This window comes from Clarias gariepinus, chromosome 1, assembly GCF_024256425.1.
Source record: "Clarias gariepinus isolate MV-2021 ecotype Netherlands chromosome 1, CGAR_prim_01v2, whole genome shotgun sequence".
Classification (NCBI taxonomy): Eukaryota; Metazoa; Chordata; class Actinopteri; order Siluriformes; family Clariidae; genus Clarias; species Clarias gariepinus.
Genome location: NC_071100.1, coordinates 37,193,429 through 37,210,739, shown reverse-complemented (window position 1 = coordinate 37,210,739; position 17,311 = coordinate 37,193,429). Strand labels below are relative to the sequence as shown.

General features: G+C 38.2%; 1 protein-coding gene across 1 annotated transcript; it reads right to left on the bottom strand.

Moving 5' to 3' along the window:
* Positions 1-129: 129 nt before the first annotated feature.
* On the bottom strand, positions 130-16,030 carry LOC128511419 (MAD2L1-binding protein-like). The gene is made up of 4 exons (XM_053484321.1): positions 15,743-16,030; positions 2,373-2,459; positions 998-1,260; positions 130-861 (listed from the first exon to the last, which is right to left on the bottom strand). Exons 1-4 carry the CDS (start codon positions 15,936-15,938, stop codon positions 331-333), a joined length of 1,077 nt encoding a protein of 358 aa, XP_053340296.1. The 5' UTR covers positions 15,939-16,030; the 3' UTR covers positions 130-330.
* Between the last annotated feature and the right edge of the window lie 1,281 nt (positions 16,031-17,311).

Below are 17,311 nucleotides of genomic sequence, written 5' to 3'. Positions count from 1 at the left end.
ATCTTTATTAATATATAAAATATATCTTTATTAATAAATTAAAATATATTTTTTTCTGTAACATAAAAAATAAAACTTGAATATCTAAATTCATCACACATAAATTAAAACATTTCAAACCTTGTTTAAATTTCTACGATTACAGCTCAACAAAAATAATTAAATTCCCTATATTAGTACTTTTCAATATTTTTAACAATTCAATACATTTTTGAACAGCAATTTACTAAGACCAAGACTTTTCCATTAAATTTTGCAAATGTTGGCACTGTTGTACTTCCATATACTCAAAGTGCGCTAGATAATTGAGGACCTGGCTTTATTCCCATTCTACTTACAAAAACCCTTAATAGTTACAGGTGTTTGAAACCATATATAATTATCTGAGTCTCTTGTGTCAGACTTCCTCTGGCGACTTCCAGACCCACCACTGGATAACACTATCGTCTTTCTCTTCACCTTCATGGGGAGCCTGAAGTCAACTTTGGGCTTGAACCATTCCACACCACAGTTGTGATGGGCAAGCGCCATGACCGTGGTGCCCATGAGGCGCACTGTCTTAACTTCCGAAAACAGGTCCTCCGTGAAAAGGGTGCGAAACAGCTGCCTCAGACACAGGGATGTTTCCAAACTGCGGTCACTGCCTTTCAGCACCAAAGCCTCCATGTTGACCTCGTACACCTCTGTGGGAAGAATTCCAGAGCTTCCGAGGATGAAGAGCACACGGGGGACATAACTGAGGGAGAACAGCTCCTCCAGGTGTTCAAGCACCTCGTCCAGAACTCGCAGTGTCCGCTGGCACCGCTGCCAAGTTGAGTCTCCTGATGACTTGATGGGTTTCTTAAAATCGCCTTCCTCCAGCTGTGGGCAGAGAATAGTAGTCATTTTCTCAGTAATCATATAAATAATATTTGCACATTAAACCTAAACACTGATTATACAGTACTGTTTGATTTATTTTCTGTGTTAAAGTCTTTGTGTTCTGCTGTTCTCACACCTGTGTGGTTTCGAGTTGCTGATTTTGGAAGACGACCATCTCGTCATAGGTCATGGGCAGCTGTTGTGTCTGGTACAGGACACACTTCAGAAGCTCACAGACGAAGGTGCAACAGCTATAGTGCATCACGGTCCCTGGAAAAACCACGTCCACGTGGTCCTTCTTCTGGGATCTCCTCACCATGTCTTCATCATCCTCGCACGCAGACTGCTGTCCAGACACTTTGCTACAGTCAGACTCGTGCTGTCCCGTCATGTGAACACCTTCAGGGCAGAAACACATTTCATTTAGTTTAAATATTTGGTATGTTTAAAGTAGCTATTACTTTTCACATAGAAAAAAAAGAACTAAACTCTCTTTATCCTGTTAGTTTTTTTTGTTTCAATACTGATACCACTGATACTTTTCTAACCCATTTCTTCAACCATAGAAGTCTAGAGGCATACAATTCTGGGGATAAATGTGTTATAGCAAAGGCCTAATAAGCTACTGTACTAAGAAAATATTTAGATGACACTCTAAAAAGAGGAGGCGGAAAAACGTGTTTGGGTGCTTTCCTTCCTTCGAGTACGAAGAAAACAGAGCAACATTTCACTAGCTGATGCAGGAAGACAGAAAGAGTAAAGCTGATTGGTTGTCGCATGACCTGCAGGGCACTTGCGCCATTATAAATAGTTGAGACATTTTATCTTACTGTGGTCTCTAGGACAGTCGGATTACACAACCGTCTAGTCTGAGAAATGGCACTGTCTGCATTTAAATAGCTACCCAAACCTTGGCAAAAAAGTGTGGTCGCTAGACGAGGACACTGAGCTTTTCTTTGCACATTCTGATGACATCCTCACCACATAGGGGACGTAATGTACTCACACTTTAACACTAATGTCTTTCCTATTCAGTTTACAGTCACAGTTGAACTTTGTAGATTAATAAATAATAGTTAAGACACTGAATGTGACTGGAGGTAATTTTAACACTGTTGTTGTTGTTGTTGTTTTTTTTTTCTGGAGTGTTTGTTGTTGTTTTCTGGAGTGTTTGTTGTTTTGCATCCAGGTTACAATATTTAAAAATAAACAAATTAATAACACTCACTAGCTACTTAAACCCAACAGTGTGCTAATGTTGTAGGCTAGTTAGCTTAGCTAATGTTTCTGCACAGTGTATCTGTGACTTTAGTTACCTTTTAGAAACCTAGCTCTTTGTTTTAACTAAAGTAACATGAAACGCTAACTAGCCGTGCTCATTATCTTAAAGCATTAGCCAGAGTTTCATTTCTACCCACTAGTTTCAATACTTTTTATTTTCCGGATTAGTTTCCTGTTTTAACGCTGTTTGTGCTAGAGAGACGACAAACTAACGTCGGTAATTAACTCACCGGTGGTAATGAACTCCTCTCCGGTCTGAAACTCCTCCTCCTGCCGGAGTCGCGGGGCGTCTCTCCTCATGCAGAAGCTCATCTCGGCTGCAATTATCGTTAGAAATAATCACAGAGAAAATCGGAGTAAGAGTGATCGCAGTGTAAATCTCAGCAGAAATAATGATCACAGAGTAAACTCGGCTTCATATATCGCGTCACAGCGTCAGTTCGAATTTGAAAAATAAACATGATGCGTAACTGCCGTCACCATGGCAACCTGACATGACTCCCCGAGCACTCGAGCGCCCTCTATTGACCAGCCGCTACTTATGCAGGCTTACCGTATAAAATCTTTTTTATTATTAATGATCAATATCATTAATATTTGTAGTTATTAATAATGAGACAGTTTTTACTTTAAATGATCATATACATAATTACATAATTTTGTCTGATCCCAGTCCAAGTGCTGTTGAAGGATGTGCTGATTGACATGTCCTGACTGATCAACTACTGAGAAGCTTTCATTTTTCTCGGACAATATGGGGGAAAACTCAAAAACAGATACAGAGAAAAGCATAAAGGTGAATAATTGTGCAAAAAACTTTGCATGGTTTCTCTATTAGAAGTAACTTTCATGCTGTTCCTGGCACAATTTCAAAGTTTTTTTTTGCACAATTACTATTATTTGCACTGTTGTCACATATAAAATTGCATATCAAGGCTGCACTACAGTTATCTTTATTTCACTTATTAGTTTCTTTCTTTTTTTTTTTTTACTAGTGATTTATATGTTATCATATGCTTCTTATATAGCTTTTCGACTAGCATTGCACTAGTAACTTCTGGTCAGTTCTCACTTTACCCTGTGTGTAGTGACTATGTATAAGATATGAAGTGTGTAATCACATCTACAGCCTGTCTCTATCGCTGCTGGATATATATATATATATATATATATATATATATATATATATATATAAAACTATATATATATATATAATTAACTGGATAAATTTTATAAAGAATTTTAAAGTGAATCTCCCTAACTTTGTTAGAAATACAAAACTAATTTGGGAAAAGCCAGGCCTTTCTCCAATTTACATTTGTTATAAATGAACCCCAGTAAAATTTCCCTCTTGGAGTAATTTTCCTTTTTGACTGAAAAATCTTGCGAATATGTTTATTATTACATTTTAAAATGTAATTATAATCTAAAATTACATCTAAAATATTAATTCCATCCAAGCGTAAAGATAGATAAGCAATGTCGCCTTTATTAAACTTAAGGTAATTTTTAGTCAACTGAATCAAGCCAGTTGGTATAGCTTTCATTAAGGTATTATATTCTTTCAGTGGGACTGGAAAATTATGAAGATTCATAAATTGTTTAATAAGTTAAGATCATCAAACACAGATAGAATACAATTAAAGTTGTTATTAAACAATCTAGGGGAAAAAAGAGACCTATTTCTGACAGTTATATCAGCATTATTCCAAATTATACCTTTGTGGGGGGAGAAGCCATGAGTAAAACACAGTGTCCATTAAAGAAGGCATTGCTGATGAAAATTGGATAAGGAAATAGGTAATTTACTGGGGAGGAAATTGCATTTTAATAAAAAAGGTAAGCCACCAAGTTGGTCAAAGATCTTATTTGAAATAAAAAACCATACAGACATTGGATTTTTAAGGCATCTCTTCAGCCAATTTACTTTAAAAGTATTCACTGTATCAGCAAAATCCAAAAAATCCTGACCACCTTTACTCCTAGAGTTAGCAAGCACTTCTCTTTTTAATTTGTAGGGTTTATTTTTCCAAACAAAATCCAAAAATAGTTCATTAATTTCCTTTATAGTTTTATCGCTGACAAATAAAGAAAGAGCAGAATATACAAAACGAGAAAGCCCTTCAACCTTGGACAAAAGAACACGACCGTATAAAGAGAGATTCCTTTTGGAGCCAGTTGTTAAAAATATATTTAGTTTTAATAATTTTATCAGAAAAGTTTAAATTATGTCTACAAATTAAATTTCTTGTGATATGAATTCCTAAATATTTCACACTATTCTTAACTGGAATACCTTCTAAGAGTACATCATCTATATCATGGACTGGGATAATTTCACACTTCGACATGTTAAGTTTTAGACCTGAGGCACAAGAAATATGTTCAACTAATTCCAGAACTTTTAGTAGCTGTTTTTGTCTTTCAAGAACAGCGTAGTGTCACCTGACATGACTCCTCGAGCGCCCTCTATTGACCAGCCGCTACTTATGCAGGCTTACCGTATAAAATCATTTTTATTATTAATGATCAATATCATTAATATTTGTAGTTATTAATAATAAGACAGTTTTTACTTTAAATGATCATAAACATAATTACATAATTTTGTCTGATCCCAGTCCAAGTGCTGTTGAAGGATGTGCTGATTGACATGTCCTGACTGATCAACTACTGAGAAGCTTTCATTTTTCTCGGACAATATGGGGGAAAACTCAAAAACAGATACAGAGAAAAGCATAAAGGTAAATAATTGTGCAAAAAACTTTGCATGGTTTCTCTATTAGAAGTAACTTTCATGCTGTTCCTGGCACAATTTCAAAGTTTTTTTTTGCACAATTACTATTATTTGCACTGTTGTCACATATAAAATTGCATATCAAGGCTGCACTACAGTTATCTTTATTTCACTTATTAGTTTCTTTCTTTTTTTTTTTACTAGTGATTTATATGTTATCATATGCTTCTTATATAGCTTTTCGACTAGCATTGCACTAGTAACTTCTGGTCAGTTCTCACTTTACCCTGTGTGTAGTGACTATGTATAAGATATGAAGTGTGTAATCACATCTACAGCCTGTCTCTATCGCTGCTGGATATATATATATATATATATATAAAACTATATATATATATATATATATATATATATATATATATATGTATTATATTCTTTCAGTGGGACTGGAAAATTATGAAGATTCATAAATTGTTTAATAAGTTAAGATCATCAAACACAGATAGAATACAATTAAAGTTGTTATTAAACAATCTAGGGGAAAAAAGAGACCTATTTCTGACAGTTATATCAGCATTATTCCAAATTATACCTTTGTGGGGGGAGAAGCCATGAGTAAAACACAGTGTCCATTAAAGAAGGCATTGCTGATGAAAATTGGATAAGGAAATAGGTAATTTACTGGGGAGAATATTGCATTTTAATAAAAAAGGTAAGCCACCAAGTTGGTCAAAGATCTTATTTGAAATAAAAAACCATACAGACATTGGATTTTTAAGGCATCTCTTCAGCCAATTTACTTTAAAAGTATTCACTGTATCAGCAAAATCCAAAAAATCCTGACCACCTTCACTCCTAGAGTTAGCAAGCACTTCTCTTTTTAATTTGTAGGGTTTATTTTTCCAAACAAAATCCAAAAATAGTTCATTAGTTTCCTTTATAGTTTTATCGCTGACAAATAAAGAAAGGACAAAAGAACACGACCGTATAAAGAGAGATTCCTTTTGAAGCCAGTTGTTAAAAATATATTTAGTTTTAATAATTTTATCAGAAAAGTTTAAATTATGTCTACAAATTAAATTTCTTGTGATATGAATTCCTAAATATTTCACACTATTCTTAACTGGAATACCTTCTAAGTGTACATCATCTATATCATGGACTGGGATAATTTCACACTTCGACATGTTAAGTTTTAGACCTGAGGCACAAGAAATATGTTCAACTAATTCCAGAACTTTTAGTAGCTGTTTTTGTCTTTCAAGAACAGCGTAGTGTCATCTGCTCTGTCAACTGTGCAATTTTGAACTCCTTATCAAATACACTAATTCCTTTCAAATTCTTATCTTATTCTTAAACAGAGTTACTCTGTGGCTAAAATAGCCGCTCCGGAGCCGCACTGTCACTTTGTTGTTGCTTAGCTAGTAAGCAGTTTAGCTTCTCTGTTAATTTATGTTGTAAGTTTATGTTGCATGTAGCACCTTGGTCCTGGAGGAACGTTGTTTCGTTTCACTGTGTACTAACTGTATATGGTTGAAGTGACAATAAAGCCTACTTAACCTTGAACTTTTTTCATTTTATGTAAAGCTTGTTTAATTTCATTAATATTTCAAGGTGAATCACAAATTTGTCTGTACTCTAAATCAGTATCTTTAATATGGTATTTAATTAAAACAATAAATTCTTCAGAAATATTATAGTTAAAATTAGAGGTATAAAGGCCACCACAGAATTTAGCAACAAAATCTAAAATTACTCTTTGGTCTTCTGAAATGACTTCATCTATATTAAGTGCAGAAAGAGTCTTCCTCTGACCATTTCGTTTTTCCAGGGTGTTACGTTTGGTATTGTTTTGGGAAGGGTTTTTTTTTCTTTCTTTCCTGTTCTCTCCCTAATTACCTCACAGGCCCTGTGGTTGGATGACGGTGCTGTCAATCTCAATCCTGCATATCACCCGAAGGACCAATCAGACGTGAGAGGGCGCGTATAAAGACCCAGACGTGACATGAAATCGGGACAAACAAAACGATTGCCTTCCATTTTTTTCTCTTTGCTCTCCCATGTTTGCTTGTTCTTTTTTTGCTCTTGTTTTGGTTGTTTTGTGTCAGACCTGAATTACCGTATGCTCGAATTTTCTCTTGGGAGAACTTTGCTCGTAGTTGATCCTTTGGATGCGTTTGTATCGCGACTCGATTATCGCTTCACCTATCCAAAGTCCTACCTCGACACATGGTGATGGGACTAGTTCAGCATGTCACGTGACTTACATCTTTCTTCACGCAGGGTAATGTTGTCTAGACACACTAGTTATCGAGCGGGTGCCGACCTTTGTATTTATGTTTGTGAGTCAGAGTAGTTAGGGGCGTGATCCGCTGAAGATGTTTGTTTATTTATTTACTTATTTATTCATTTGTTTGTTCAGTTAGCCTTGATTTGGGGGTTAGATAGAGGACTTATGTTTTATTGTTTTCTTTTCTTTAGCACCGCTCTTGTCCCTCACTTTTGTTGTCTTCTTTTGTATATAATTTGTAAAAATGGGAAATTGTTGGTTTTGATGGAATCTTGGGTTAATTGTCTATAACATCATTTTTATAGAGAGCTATGTAAATAACAGCCAAATCCCACTAAACCTAATTTCCTGAATCCAAGTGTCTTTGTTCACTTTTTTTCTATTGTTACATACACTCACACTTCCAAAGCAGAGAAAAGTGCATTCATTTTTATTTATTTTTATCATTATTATTCTTATTATTTAATTTGTTACCTCCCGAAACCCTAGATGCCAAAAAAATAGGGAACGTAACATAATTGGGGGCTCGTCTTAAAAGGCGAATGCTATTTCTTTTGCGGAAGAGTGTGGTGTTTGTTATCTTTTTAAGTAATTTAATGTGAACGTTGGGTGGGGCAAATTTGGTCTGGTGGCGCATCGGCATACGGTTTGATGGCGTTTAACTTGCAGAGTTTTGTTGATAATCCCTCATTGGAGGTGATAGATAAATGTAGGAAGGATGAGTTGTTGATGATAGCTAACCACTTTCAAATCGAGATTCCAAAACAGGCATTAAAAAAGAAAATTAAGGCGGAATTGATTGATCGCCTAAACGAATTCGGCGTTTTAAGCTGGTCGGTGGTAGACGGAGGGGTGGTGCCTATGGAAGGGGAGCAGGATGTTGTGGAAACGGGTGGAAAAGAAGATGAGTTAGTCACAACCGAGGCGGAGGCCAAAGTTGGGGCAACTCTTTCACCTTTTGAACCCTTTTCCCCTGGCACTCCCAAACCGAGAGGGGAGACGCAATTGAAAGTGCGAATCGCACGGCTCCAAGCAGAGGTTCAAGAGAGAACACAGGCCCACCAGGCAGAATTAAATCTGCAGCTACAGATCCGCAAGCTCGAAATTGAAGCCGAGAAGGAAGTTAAGCTTAGACAGTTGGACATTGAGGCGGCGAGAGTTGCAGCGGGTCCCCCTGTTCAGCAAAACTTCGGCCCGGTAAGTGATAATTCGGCTAATTCGAATTCAACCACTTTTGATGTGGGTAAGCACATTGCTTTAGTGCCTAATTTTCGTGAATCGGAAGTGGATAGTTATTTTAACGCTTTTGAAAAAATCGCAACTTCTTTGAATTGGCCAAAAGAGGTATGGTCATTGTTGTTGCAGTGTAAACTGGCTGGTAAAGCTTTGGAGGTATATTCAACTTTGTCTTTGGAAGATAGTCTTAAGTACGAGGTGGTTAAGATAGCGGTACTTAGAGCTTATGAATTAGTCCCAGAGGCCTATAGGCAGCAGTTCCGTGCTCGTAAAAAAAACACCGGTCAAACCTATGTTGAATTCGCCCGAGATAAGGGAATTCTTTTTGATAGATGGTGCGTTTCTAGTAAAGTAGAGGACTTTGCTTCACTGAGAGAATTAGTACTACTCGAAGACTTTAAACAGTGTCTTTCAGAAAGAATGGTTCTGTATTTAAATGAACAAAAGGTGGCGACGGTATCTCAGGCAGCAGTATTAGCGGATGAATTTGTACTTACACATAGAAACGTTTTTCAGCCAGTAGTTGTGGAAAAGAGTTATGTAAAATCACCAATGAAGATTCAGCAGTCTAAAGTGAGTATGGAGAAGCCTAAAGAAACGCGGGAATGTTTTTATTGTCATAAGAAAGGACACGTTATTGCAGAGTGTTTCTCTTTAAAGCGCAAGCAGCAATCTCAAGTGAAAGAGGTTGGATTTGCGAATATTGTGAGTCAAAATGTGCATGTTGAACAGATAAGAGATGAAGTAGACAGTGTATACCTTCCATTTCTTTTCAAAGGTTATGTGTCACTATCAGGGAAGCAAGAAGATCAAGTAGAAGTGCAAGTGCTAAGGGATACTGGCGCAGCCCAGTTGTTCGTATGTTCAGATGTCTTGCCTTTTTCAGATCAGACATCAGTGGGATCTAGCAGACTGGTCCAGAGCTTCAGCATGGAAATCATGAGGGTACCCGTTCACCGTATTCACCTGCAAACAGACTTGGTGTCTGGTTTCGTGGAGGTAGGAGTACGTCCAGTCTTGCCAGTGAAAGGTGTCTCCTTTATTTTAGGTAACGATCTAGCTGGGGGAAAAATAGTACCTTCACTTGAAGTGACTGATACCTTGTCGACGGAGTATGGCACAGATGAATTGTCTCGGAGATATCCAAATGCATTTACCGCTTGTGCGATTACACGTGCTCAATCAAAGAAAACTAATGAGGTGTCTATATCTGACTCTTTTTTATGTGTAGATCAAGAGGCTGAGGGAGGTCCTGAAGTTAAGAGTCATATTAGTGACCAGGTGAGTGAGGTTGTAGTGGGTGGCCCATTGGCCTTGACTATAACTCGGGAAGAATTAATTGATGCTCAGAAGAAACTGGCTGAAAGATCAGAACTGAGTAACGTCTCATTTTTCGTCGAAGATGGTTTACTAATGCGGAAGTGGCATAAAGGTAACGATACAGAGGATGAGTGGAACGTGGTGTATCAAGTGGTGGTTCCCTCAATTTTTCGCCGGCAGGTATTATCCTTGGCGCATGATCATTCGTTGTCAGGGCACTTAGGAGTGACAAAAACGTATAACCGTATTCTACAACACTTTTTTTGGTATGGTTTGAAGCGTGATGTGGTGCAGTTTTGTAAGACTTGTCATGTTTGTCAATATTCTGGGAAACCGAACCAGGTGATTCCACCAGCACCTTTGATTCCAATCCCTGTCATAGGCGACCCTTTTGATCATGTGATCATAGACTGCGTTGGTCCTTTACCCAGAACCAAGTCTGGTAATCAGTTTTTATTGACCATTATGTGTACGGCTACCAGATACCCAGAAGCGATTCCTCTTCGCAATATCACAGCTCGAACAGTTGTTAAAACGTTAATAAAGTTCTTTACTACCTTTGGTCTACCGAGAATTGTGCAGACAGATCAGGGAACTAATTTTCTATCCACATTGTGTGCCCAGGTTTTTAAATCACTTGATATTGATCACCGCATATCCAGTGCCTTTCATCCAGAGAGTCAGGGATCCCTGGAAAGGTTCCATCAAACGCTAAAAGCAATGCTTAGGAAGTATTGTATTGAGACAGGATCGGAGTGGGATGAAGGTATTCCCTTGCTTTTGTTTGCAATCCGTGATGCAGTTCAAGAGTCTCTTGGGTTCAGTCCATCAGAGCTGGTGTTTGGCCACGCGGTGAAAGGACCATTAAAGGTTTTGAAGGAGAGCGTGTTGGGTATCGCAGAATCCAAAAAAACAAATGTATTAGATTATGTGAGTAAATTTCATGACAGACTTCAGAAGGCTTGCATGTTAGCTCGCGAATCATTGACGAAAGCTCAGGGGAAGATGAAAACGTGGTATGACAAATCTGCTGTGAATAGATCTTTTGCAGTTGGTGACCATGTGCTGGTTCTGCTTCCTGTTCCTGGATCGGCGTTAACAGCACGTTTCTCGGGTCCTTATAAGATCTTGGAGAAGCGGGGAGAGACAGATTATGTACTGAGTACGCCAGACAGGAAATGTCAAAAACGGGTATGTCATATTAACATGTTGAAAGCGTATTATACTAGAGATGATGCGAAGCCTCAGGAGAAGGAAGATGACTCTGTTCATCCAATAGGAGTTGTGTGTGACTCAGGTTCAGTGGTAGAGCAGCAAGATGAATCGGAAAGCTCAATGGAGTTCGATGCTCCATTGTTGTCTGCACGATTGACTAATTCTGAAACTTTAGCCAATTTGTCAAGTTTCTTAGCACATCTCAATGCTAATCAGGAGGAGGAAGTGGTTAAACTCCTTAGGAAGTTTTCTTCTATATTGGGTGATGTCCCTACACTTACAAATGTTTTACAGCATGACATCGATGTGGGTGATGCCTATCCAATTAAACAACACCCTTATAGGGTTAACTCTGCTAAAAGAGCTGTGATGAAAAAGGAAGTTCAGTATCTGTTGGAGAAGGGTTTGGCCAGTCCTAGTGTTAGTCCATGGAGTTCACCATGCCTTTTGGTGCAGAAGTCCGATGATACAGTTCGCTTTTGTACGGATTACAGGCGTGTCAATGCTGTAACGGTTCCTGACTGTTTCCCAATGCCAAGGATAGAGGATTGCGTGGACAGCGTAGGTTCTGCCAGGTTTGTGAGTAAATTGGATTTACTCAAAGGATATTGGCAAGTTCCATTAACTCCCAGAGCCTCTGAAATTTCAGCTTTTGTGACACCAGACTATTTTTTACAATACAAAGTGATGGCGTTTGGCCTGCGGAATGCCGCAGCCACTTTTCAGAGGTTGGTTAACCTAGTTCTTGCTGACGTTCCAAATTGTGAGGCTTATCTCGATGACGTAGTGATTTACTCACAGAGTTGGTCTGAGCATATAACGCTTTTAGAAACCGTTTTTAAGTGTTTACAGGGAGCTTCATTAACCTTGAACTTGGCTAAATGTGAGATTGGTAAAGCTACAGTAACCTATCTAGGTAAACAGGTGGGGTATGGTCAGGTACGTCCAGTAATGGCGAAAATCACAACTATAAACGAATTTCCCGTGCCTAAAACCCGACGGGAGTTGCGTAGATTTTTGGGTATGGCTGGGTTTTATCGGTGTTTTTGTCGAAATTTTTCATCAGTCGCTACACCACTAACCACTTTGCTTAGTCCTTCAGAACCGTTTGTTTGGAATTCTGTATGTCAAATGGCATTTAACAATATTAAAGTGTTGTTGTGTAGTGAGCCCGTCCTGGCTGCTCCAAATTTTTCAGTGGCGTTTAAATTGGAGGTCGACGCGAGCGATGTGGGAGCTGGTGCAGTACTCCTACAGGAGGGTAAGGATGGAATTGATCACCCCATTTGTTACTTTTCCAAAAAGTTCAGTAGAAGCCAAAGAAATTATTCAACAATAGAGAAGGAAGCCTTGGCCTTGCTGTTAGCAGTTCAACACTTTGAGGTTTATGTTGGCGCTTCTATTTGTCCCGTAATCGTTTACACTGACCACAACCCGTTGACCTTTGTGGCCCGTATGCGTAATCAGAATCGGAGATTGATGAGGTGGTTCCTCGTTTTTCAGGATTACAATCTCGAGATTCGGTACAAGAAGGGTAGGGATAACGTAGTGGCAGATGCGTTGTCACGAATCTGAGGAATAGCGTCTATTGTTTTGGGGTCAAAGCTATTGAACATGGGTATATGTTTGTTTTTTTAAGGATGGGGGTGTTACGTTTGGTATTGTTTTGGGAAGGGTTTTTTTTTCTTTCTTTCCTGTTCTCTCCCTAATTACCTCACAGGCCCTGTGGTTGGATGACGGTGCTGTCAATCTCAATCCTGCATATCACCCGAAGGACCAATCAGACGTGAGAGGGCGCGTATAAAGACCCAGACGTGACATGAAATCGGGACAAACAAAACGATTGCCTTCCATTTTTTTCTCTTTGCTCTCCCATGTTTGCTTGTTCTTTTTTTGCTCTTGTTTTGGTTGTTTTGTGTCAGACCTGAATTACCGTATGCTCGAATTTTCTCTTGGGAGAACTTTGCTCGTAGTTGATCCTTTGGATGCGTTTGTATCGCGACTCGATTATCGCTTCACCTATCCAAAGTCCTACCTCGACACATGGTGATGGGACTAGTTCAGCATGTCACGTGACTTACATCTTTCTTCACGCAGGGTAATGTTGTCTAGACACACTAGTTATCGAGCGGGTGCCGACCTTTGTATTTATGTTTGTGAGTCAGAGTAGTTAGGGGCGTGATCCGCTGAAGATGTTTGTTTATTTATTTACTTATTTATTCATTTGTTTGTTCAGTTAGCCTTGATTTGGGGGTTAGATAGAGGACTTATGTTTTATTGTTTTCTTTTCTTTAGCACCGCTCTTGTCCCTCACTTTTGTTGTCTTCTTTTGTATATAATTTGTAAAAATGGGAAATTGTTGGTTTTGATGGAATCTTGGGTTAATTGTCTATAACATCATTTTTATAGAGAGCTATGTAAATAACAGCCAAATCCCACTAAACCTAATTTCCTGAATCCAAGTGTCTTTGTTCACTTTTTTTCTATTGTTACATACACTCACACTTCCAAAGCAGAGAAAAGTGCATTCATTTTTATTTATTTTTATCATTATTATTCTTATTATTTAATTTGTTACCTCCCGAAACCCTAGATGCCAAAAAAATAGGGAACGTAACACAGGGCAAAGAAATATCTAGAATATTTTTTCCCCTTCCTCCAGCCATTTAGCATGAGCTCTTGTATATGCACCTTTGGCTAAATCTAAGTAGGCTTCATCAAGCTCTAAATTTAGCCTATTTATTTCTAAAGTATCCTCTTCTGTAATATCACTTTTAGCTAGTAAAGCATTAAGTTTATTAACTAATTAACCTAAGTCTTGGGTTATCATTAGGGATGCACCGAATGTTCAGCAACCGAAAAAAAGCACTTTCGGTGTTCGGCCGAATAAGTAGAATAAATTTTGCCGAACAATGATGTTTTTAATTACCTGATCAAATAGTAACCCGCGTAGAGTGAGAGGCGCGCGCTTTATGCAGCAAACATGTCAGCAGTGTGGAAGCACTTTAAAGTGTCAGAGACAGAGGCAAAAACGGCTGTTTGCAGACACTGTTCTACTGAATTGTCCAGAGGGGGTGCATCTGCAAAAACGTACAGCACTTCAAGTTTAATTCATCACTTAAAATCAAGACACCCCGAACATCATGCAGAGTACGAGAAAGACACGGCGGCGGCTACGGCAACAGCAGCAGCGAATCCACATTTTTTGCACTATTCACTGCACATTTGTTGTTGTAGACATACAGAGTTACATTCTTTCAGCAGTCAGTTATAGGCCTAACATAGGCTTTTCAAGAAGGGGGGCTTCAAAGATGGCCAGATAAAAATATTTTTTTTATTTTACTAATTTATTTATTTTAAGTTATATTGTGCTTTGTTTGTATAATGTCTTCTGGAATGTTAAAAAAAATGTTCAGTGTTAAATAAATATTTTGAAATTGTATTTTTGTTATTTTATTTATTTCTCTGAAAAGCAACACAAAATAGTAAAAAGCTAATTTTTACTATTTAATAAATAATTATTATAAATTGGCAAAATAAATGGGAAAAAATGCGAAACACCGCGTTCCATATTCGGCCTTCGGCCAAGCATTTCATTATTATTCGGCTTCGGCCAAGAATTTCATTATTATTTGGCTTCGGCCAAGAATTTCATTTCGGTGCATCCCTAGTTATCATGGATGTCACTCAGCTTTAAACAGACTAATTTATGATCTGATAGAGGGGCAATAGAATGAGAAATATCTTTTACATAATTGACGATGGAAGAAGAAATTAATAATAAATCAATTCTAGATCTAAGAGAACAAGAATCATTTGACCAAGTAAAATCTTTAGTGTAAGGATCGTGGAATCGCCATGTATCAGTCAGAGAGAGAACCGTATAAATCGAAAAAATTAAGTCATTACTCATCCCATCGTGGAGTCTAGGGGGGTGTCTATCCAAATAATTATCTGTACATTCAAGTCCCCTCCTAAAATAAAATAAGCATCACTATATTTTTTATTCAAATTTTGAAGTTTATCAACTAGGTGAGAAAACATTGCTTTATTGGATGTATTAGAATTATAACCATATACGCAAGTTATGAAAGTGGTATTATCTTGTTTGATTATAGCTATAACCCATCTGCCTTCTTCAGAACTTAAAGTTTTTAAAATAGTACCTTTAAAATGGTGTAACATAATTGCAACTTCAGCTGAGTGATTGCTACCATGACTAAAGAAGATTAAGTTTCCCCATTGATTCCTCCAAAAGCTTGAAATTAAACTCCATGAAAAAAAAGACAAAGAACCACCAAATAATTTAAAACCAACAACAAAAGAGTAGTTCCCTTTAGCTTAACCCTAAACAAGAAGGGAGAGGTGGTTAATAACCTGTAATTATATTGACTTTAAGGTGAAATAAATAAAATAAATGAGGTCAAGATTAATCATCAAAATAACAACAACCAAGGCTAAATAAACATAGTAACTATCCTGTTACTAAGAATGGCACAGATGGTGTTGTTTACCATTTTAAGCCTTTTAGAACAACTTAGAGGTGGCCAGTTTCCTTAAAACTCAGCTTAGGTAACGTATGCATATAATACTTGTTTCCCATCAATCAAGGCAAAAGCTCACAAAAAGGAAGCTTGCTCTTTTGCCCTCCTCGCGTGCCTTCTTCACGAGTGGCCAGAGCTTGTTCCGCGCTGCTCTCGTCAGGAGATAAAGGCTCCGAAAAATGAAGTCTGTTTTCGCGCAGAAATTTGCAGCCCGGATGCAACATAGTGAGAAGAGGATTATGATCGATCTGGCCTTACCCTCCGATCGTTTCGGACCCAGACGGTGGGCGACATCAACACTGTCCTGGAGTCTGTCTCCAATCCCAGGAGCAATATTCTCTAGTACGTTAAGCACTACACTTCTGACATCTTCGCTTTCTTTTTCCGCAACACCGTGCAACTTTAGGCACCATCTCCAACTGTAACGGCTACATTCCTGTACCCCTGCTTTCATTGACTTGTTTTCCTTTTTCAGCACTTGGACTTCTGATTGCAGATGATCAATTGCCTATTTATGAAAACCAACATCCACAATAAGCTGTTGCACCGTCGCAGTTAGACTCATAATTTGATTTGAGGTAGCTTTAGTAGTAACTTTGATCGCTGAAATTTTCTGGCACTGCGTTGTGGGCAATGCTTTGTGGGTAATGCAGTCCAAGGCATTGCCCGCACTGGACTACACTTCCGTGGCTATAACCCACGTGTGTTGTGAAGACACGCCCCACAGAACTGGAGGGGCGGGCTCAGCAGAGGTCATGAGCATTTAAATTAGCATGTACTGAAACAGGTTGCTGAGAACAGAGCTAGTTTTTACCAGGTAAAAGTAGTGGTTTTTTTACACAATCCTTTTGAATTTTTAATTAATGTATAATACAAACTTTTCATCAGGACCCTAAAGATTATATCAACATTTAATGAAAAATGGGATGTGTGGGACCTTTAAAATTGTTAGATGTGATCTTTTAGAATGCAGCAATTTCTTTGTTTATGGGAATTAAGAAAGTTGTGCATGATTGTATAAGGCTGTACTCCAAATGGTAAAAAAAAAATGGAAAAAAACCAACCTATATTAGTATTTTTCTTTATTTTTAACAATTCAATGCATTTGAATTTGCTAAGCAATTTACTAAGGCCAAGACTCTTCCATTGAATTTTAAATAATTGAATTACATTTTAATTTCAAGTTTGCAAATTTTGGCACTGTTATACTTCCATACTCTCCAAGTGAGCAAATAATTGAGGCTTTATTCACGTTCTACTTACAGAAACTCTTAATAGTTACAGTTGTTTGAAACCATATATAATTATCTGAGTCTCTAGTGTCAGGCTTCCTCTGGCCACTTCCAGACCCACCACTGGATAACACTATCGCCTGTGTCTTCACCTTCGTGGGGAGCCTGAAGTCAACTTTGAGCTTAAACCATTCCACACCACAGTTGCGATGGGCAAGCGCCATGACTGTGGTGCCCATGAGGCGCACTGTCTTAACTTCAGAAAACAGGTCCTCCGTGAAAAGGGTGCGAAACAGCTGCCTCAAACACAGGGATGTCTCCAAACTCCGGTTTCTTTCACCTGTGTGGTTTCCAGTTGCTGATTTTGGAAGACAACCATCTCGTCATAGGTCATGGGCAGCTGTTGTGTCTGGTACAGGACACACTTCAGAAGCTCACAGACGAACGTGCAACAGCTATAGTGCATTACGGACACTGGAAATACTACGTCCAAACGGCTCTCTGTCTGGGATCTCCTCGCCATGTCCTCTTTATCCTCACATACAGACTGCTGTCCAGACACTTGGCTACAGTCAGACTCGTGCTGTCCCATCAT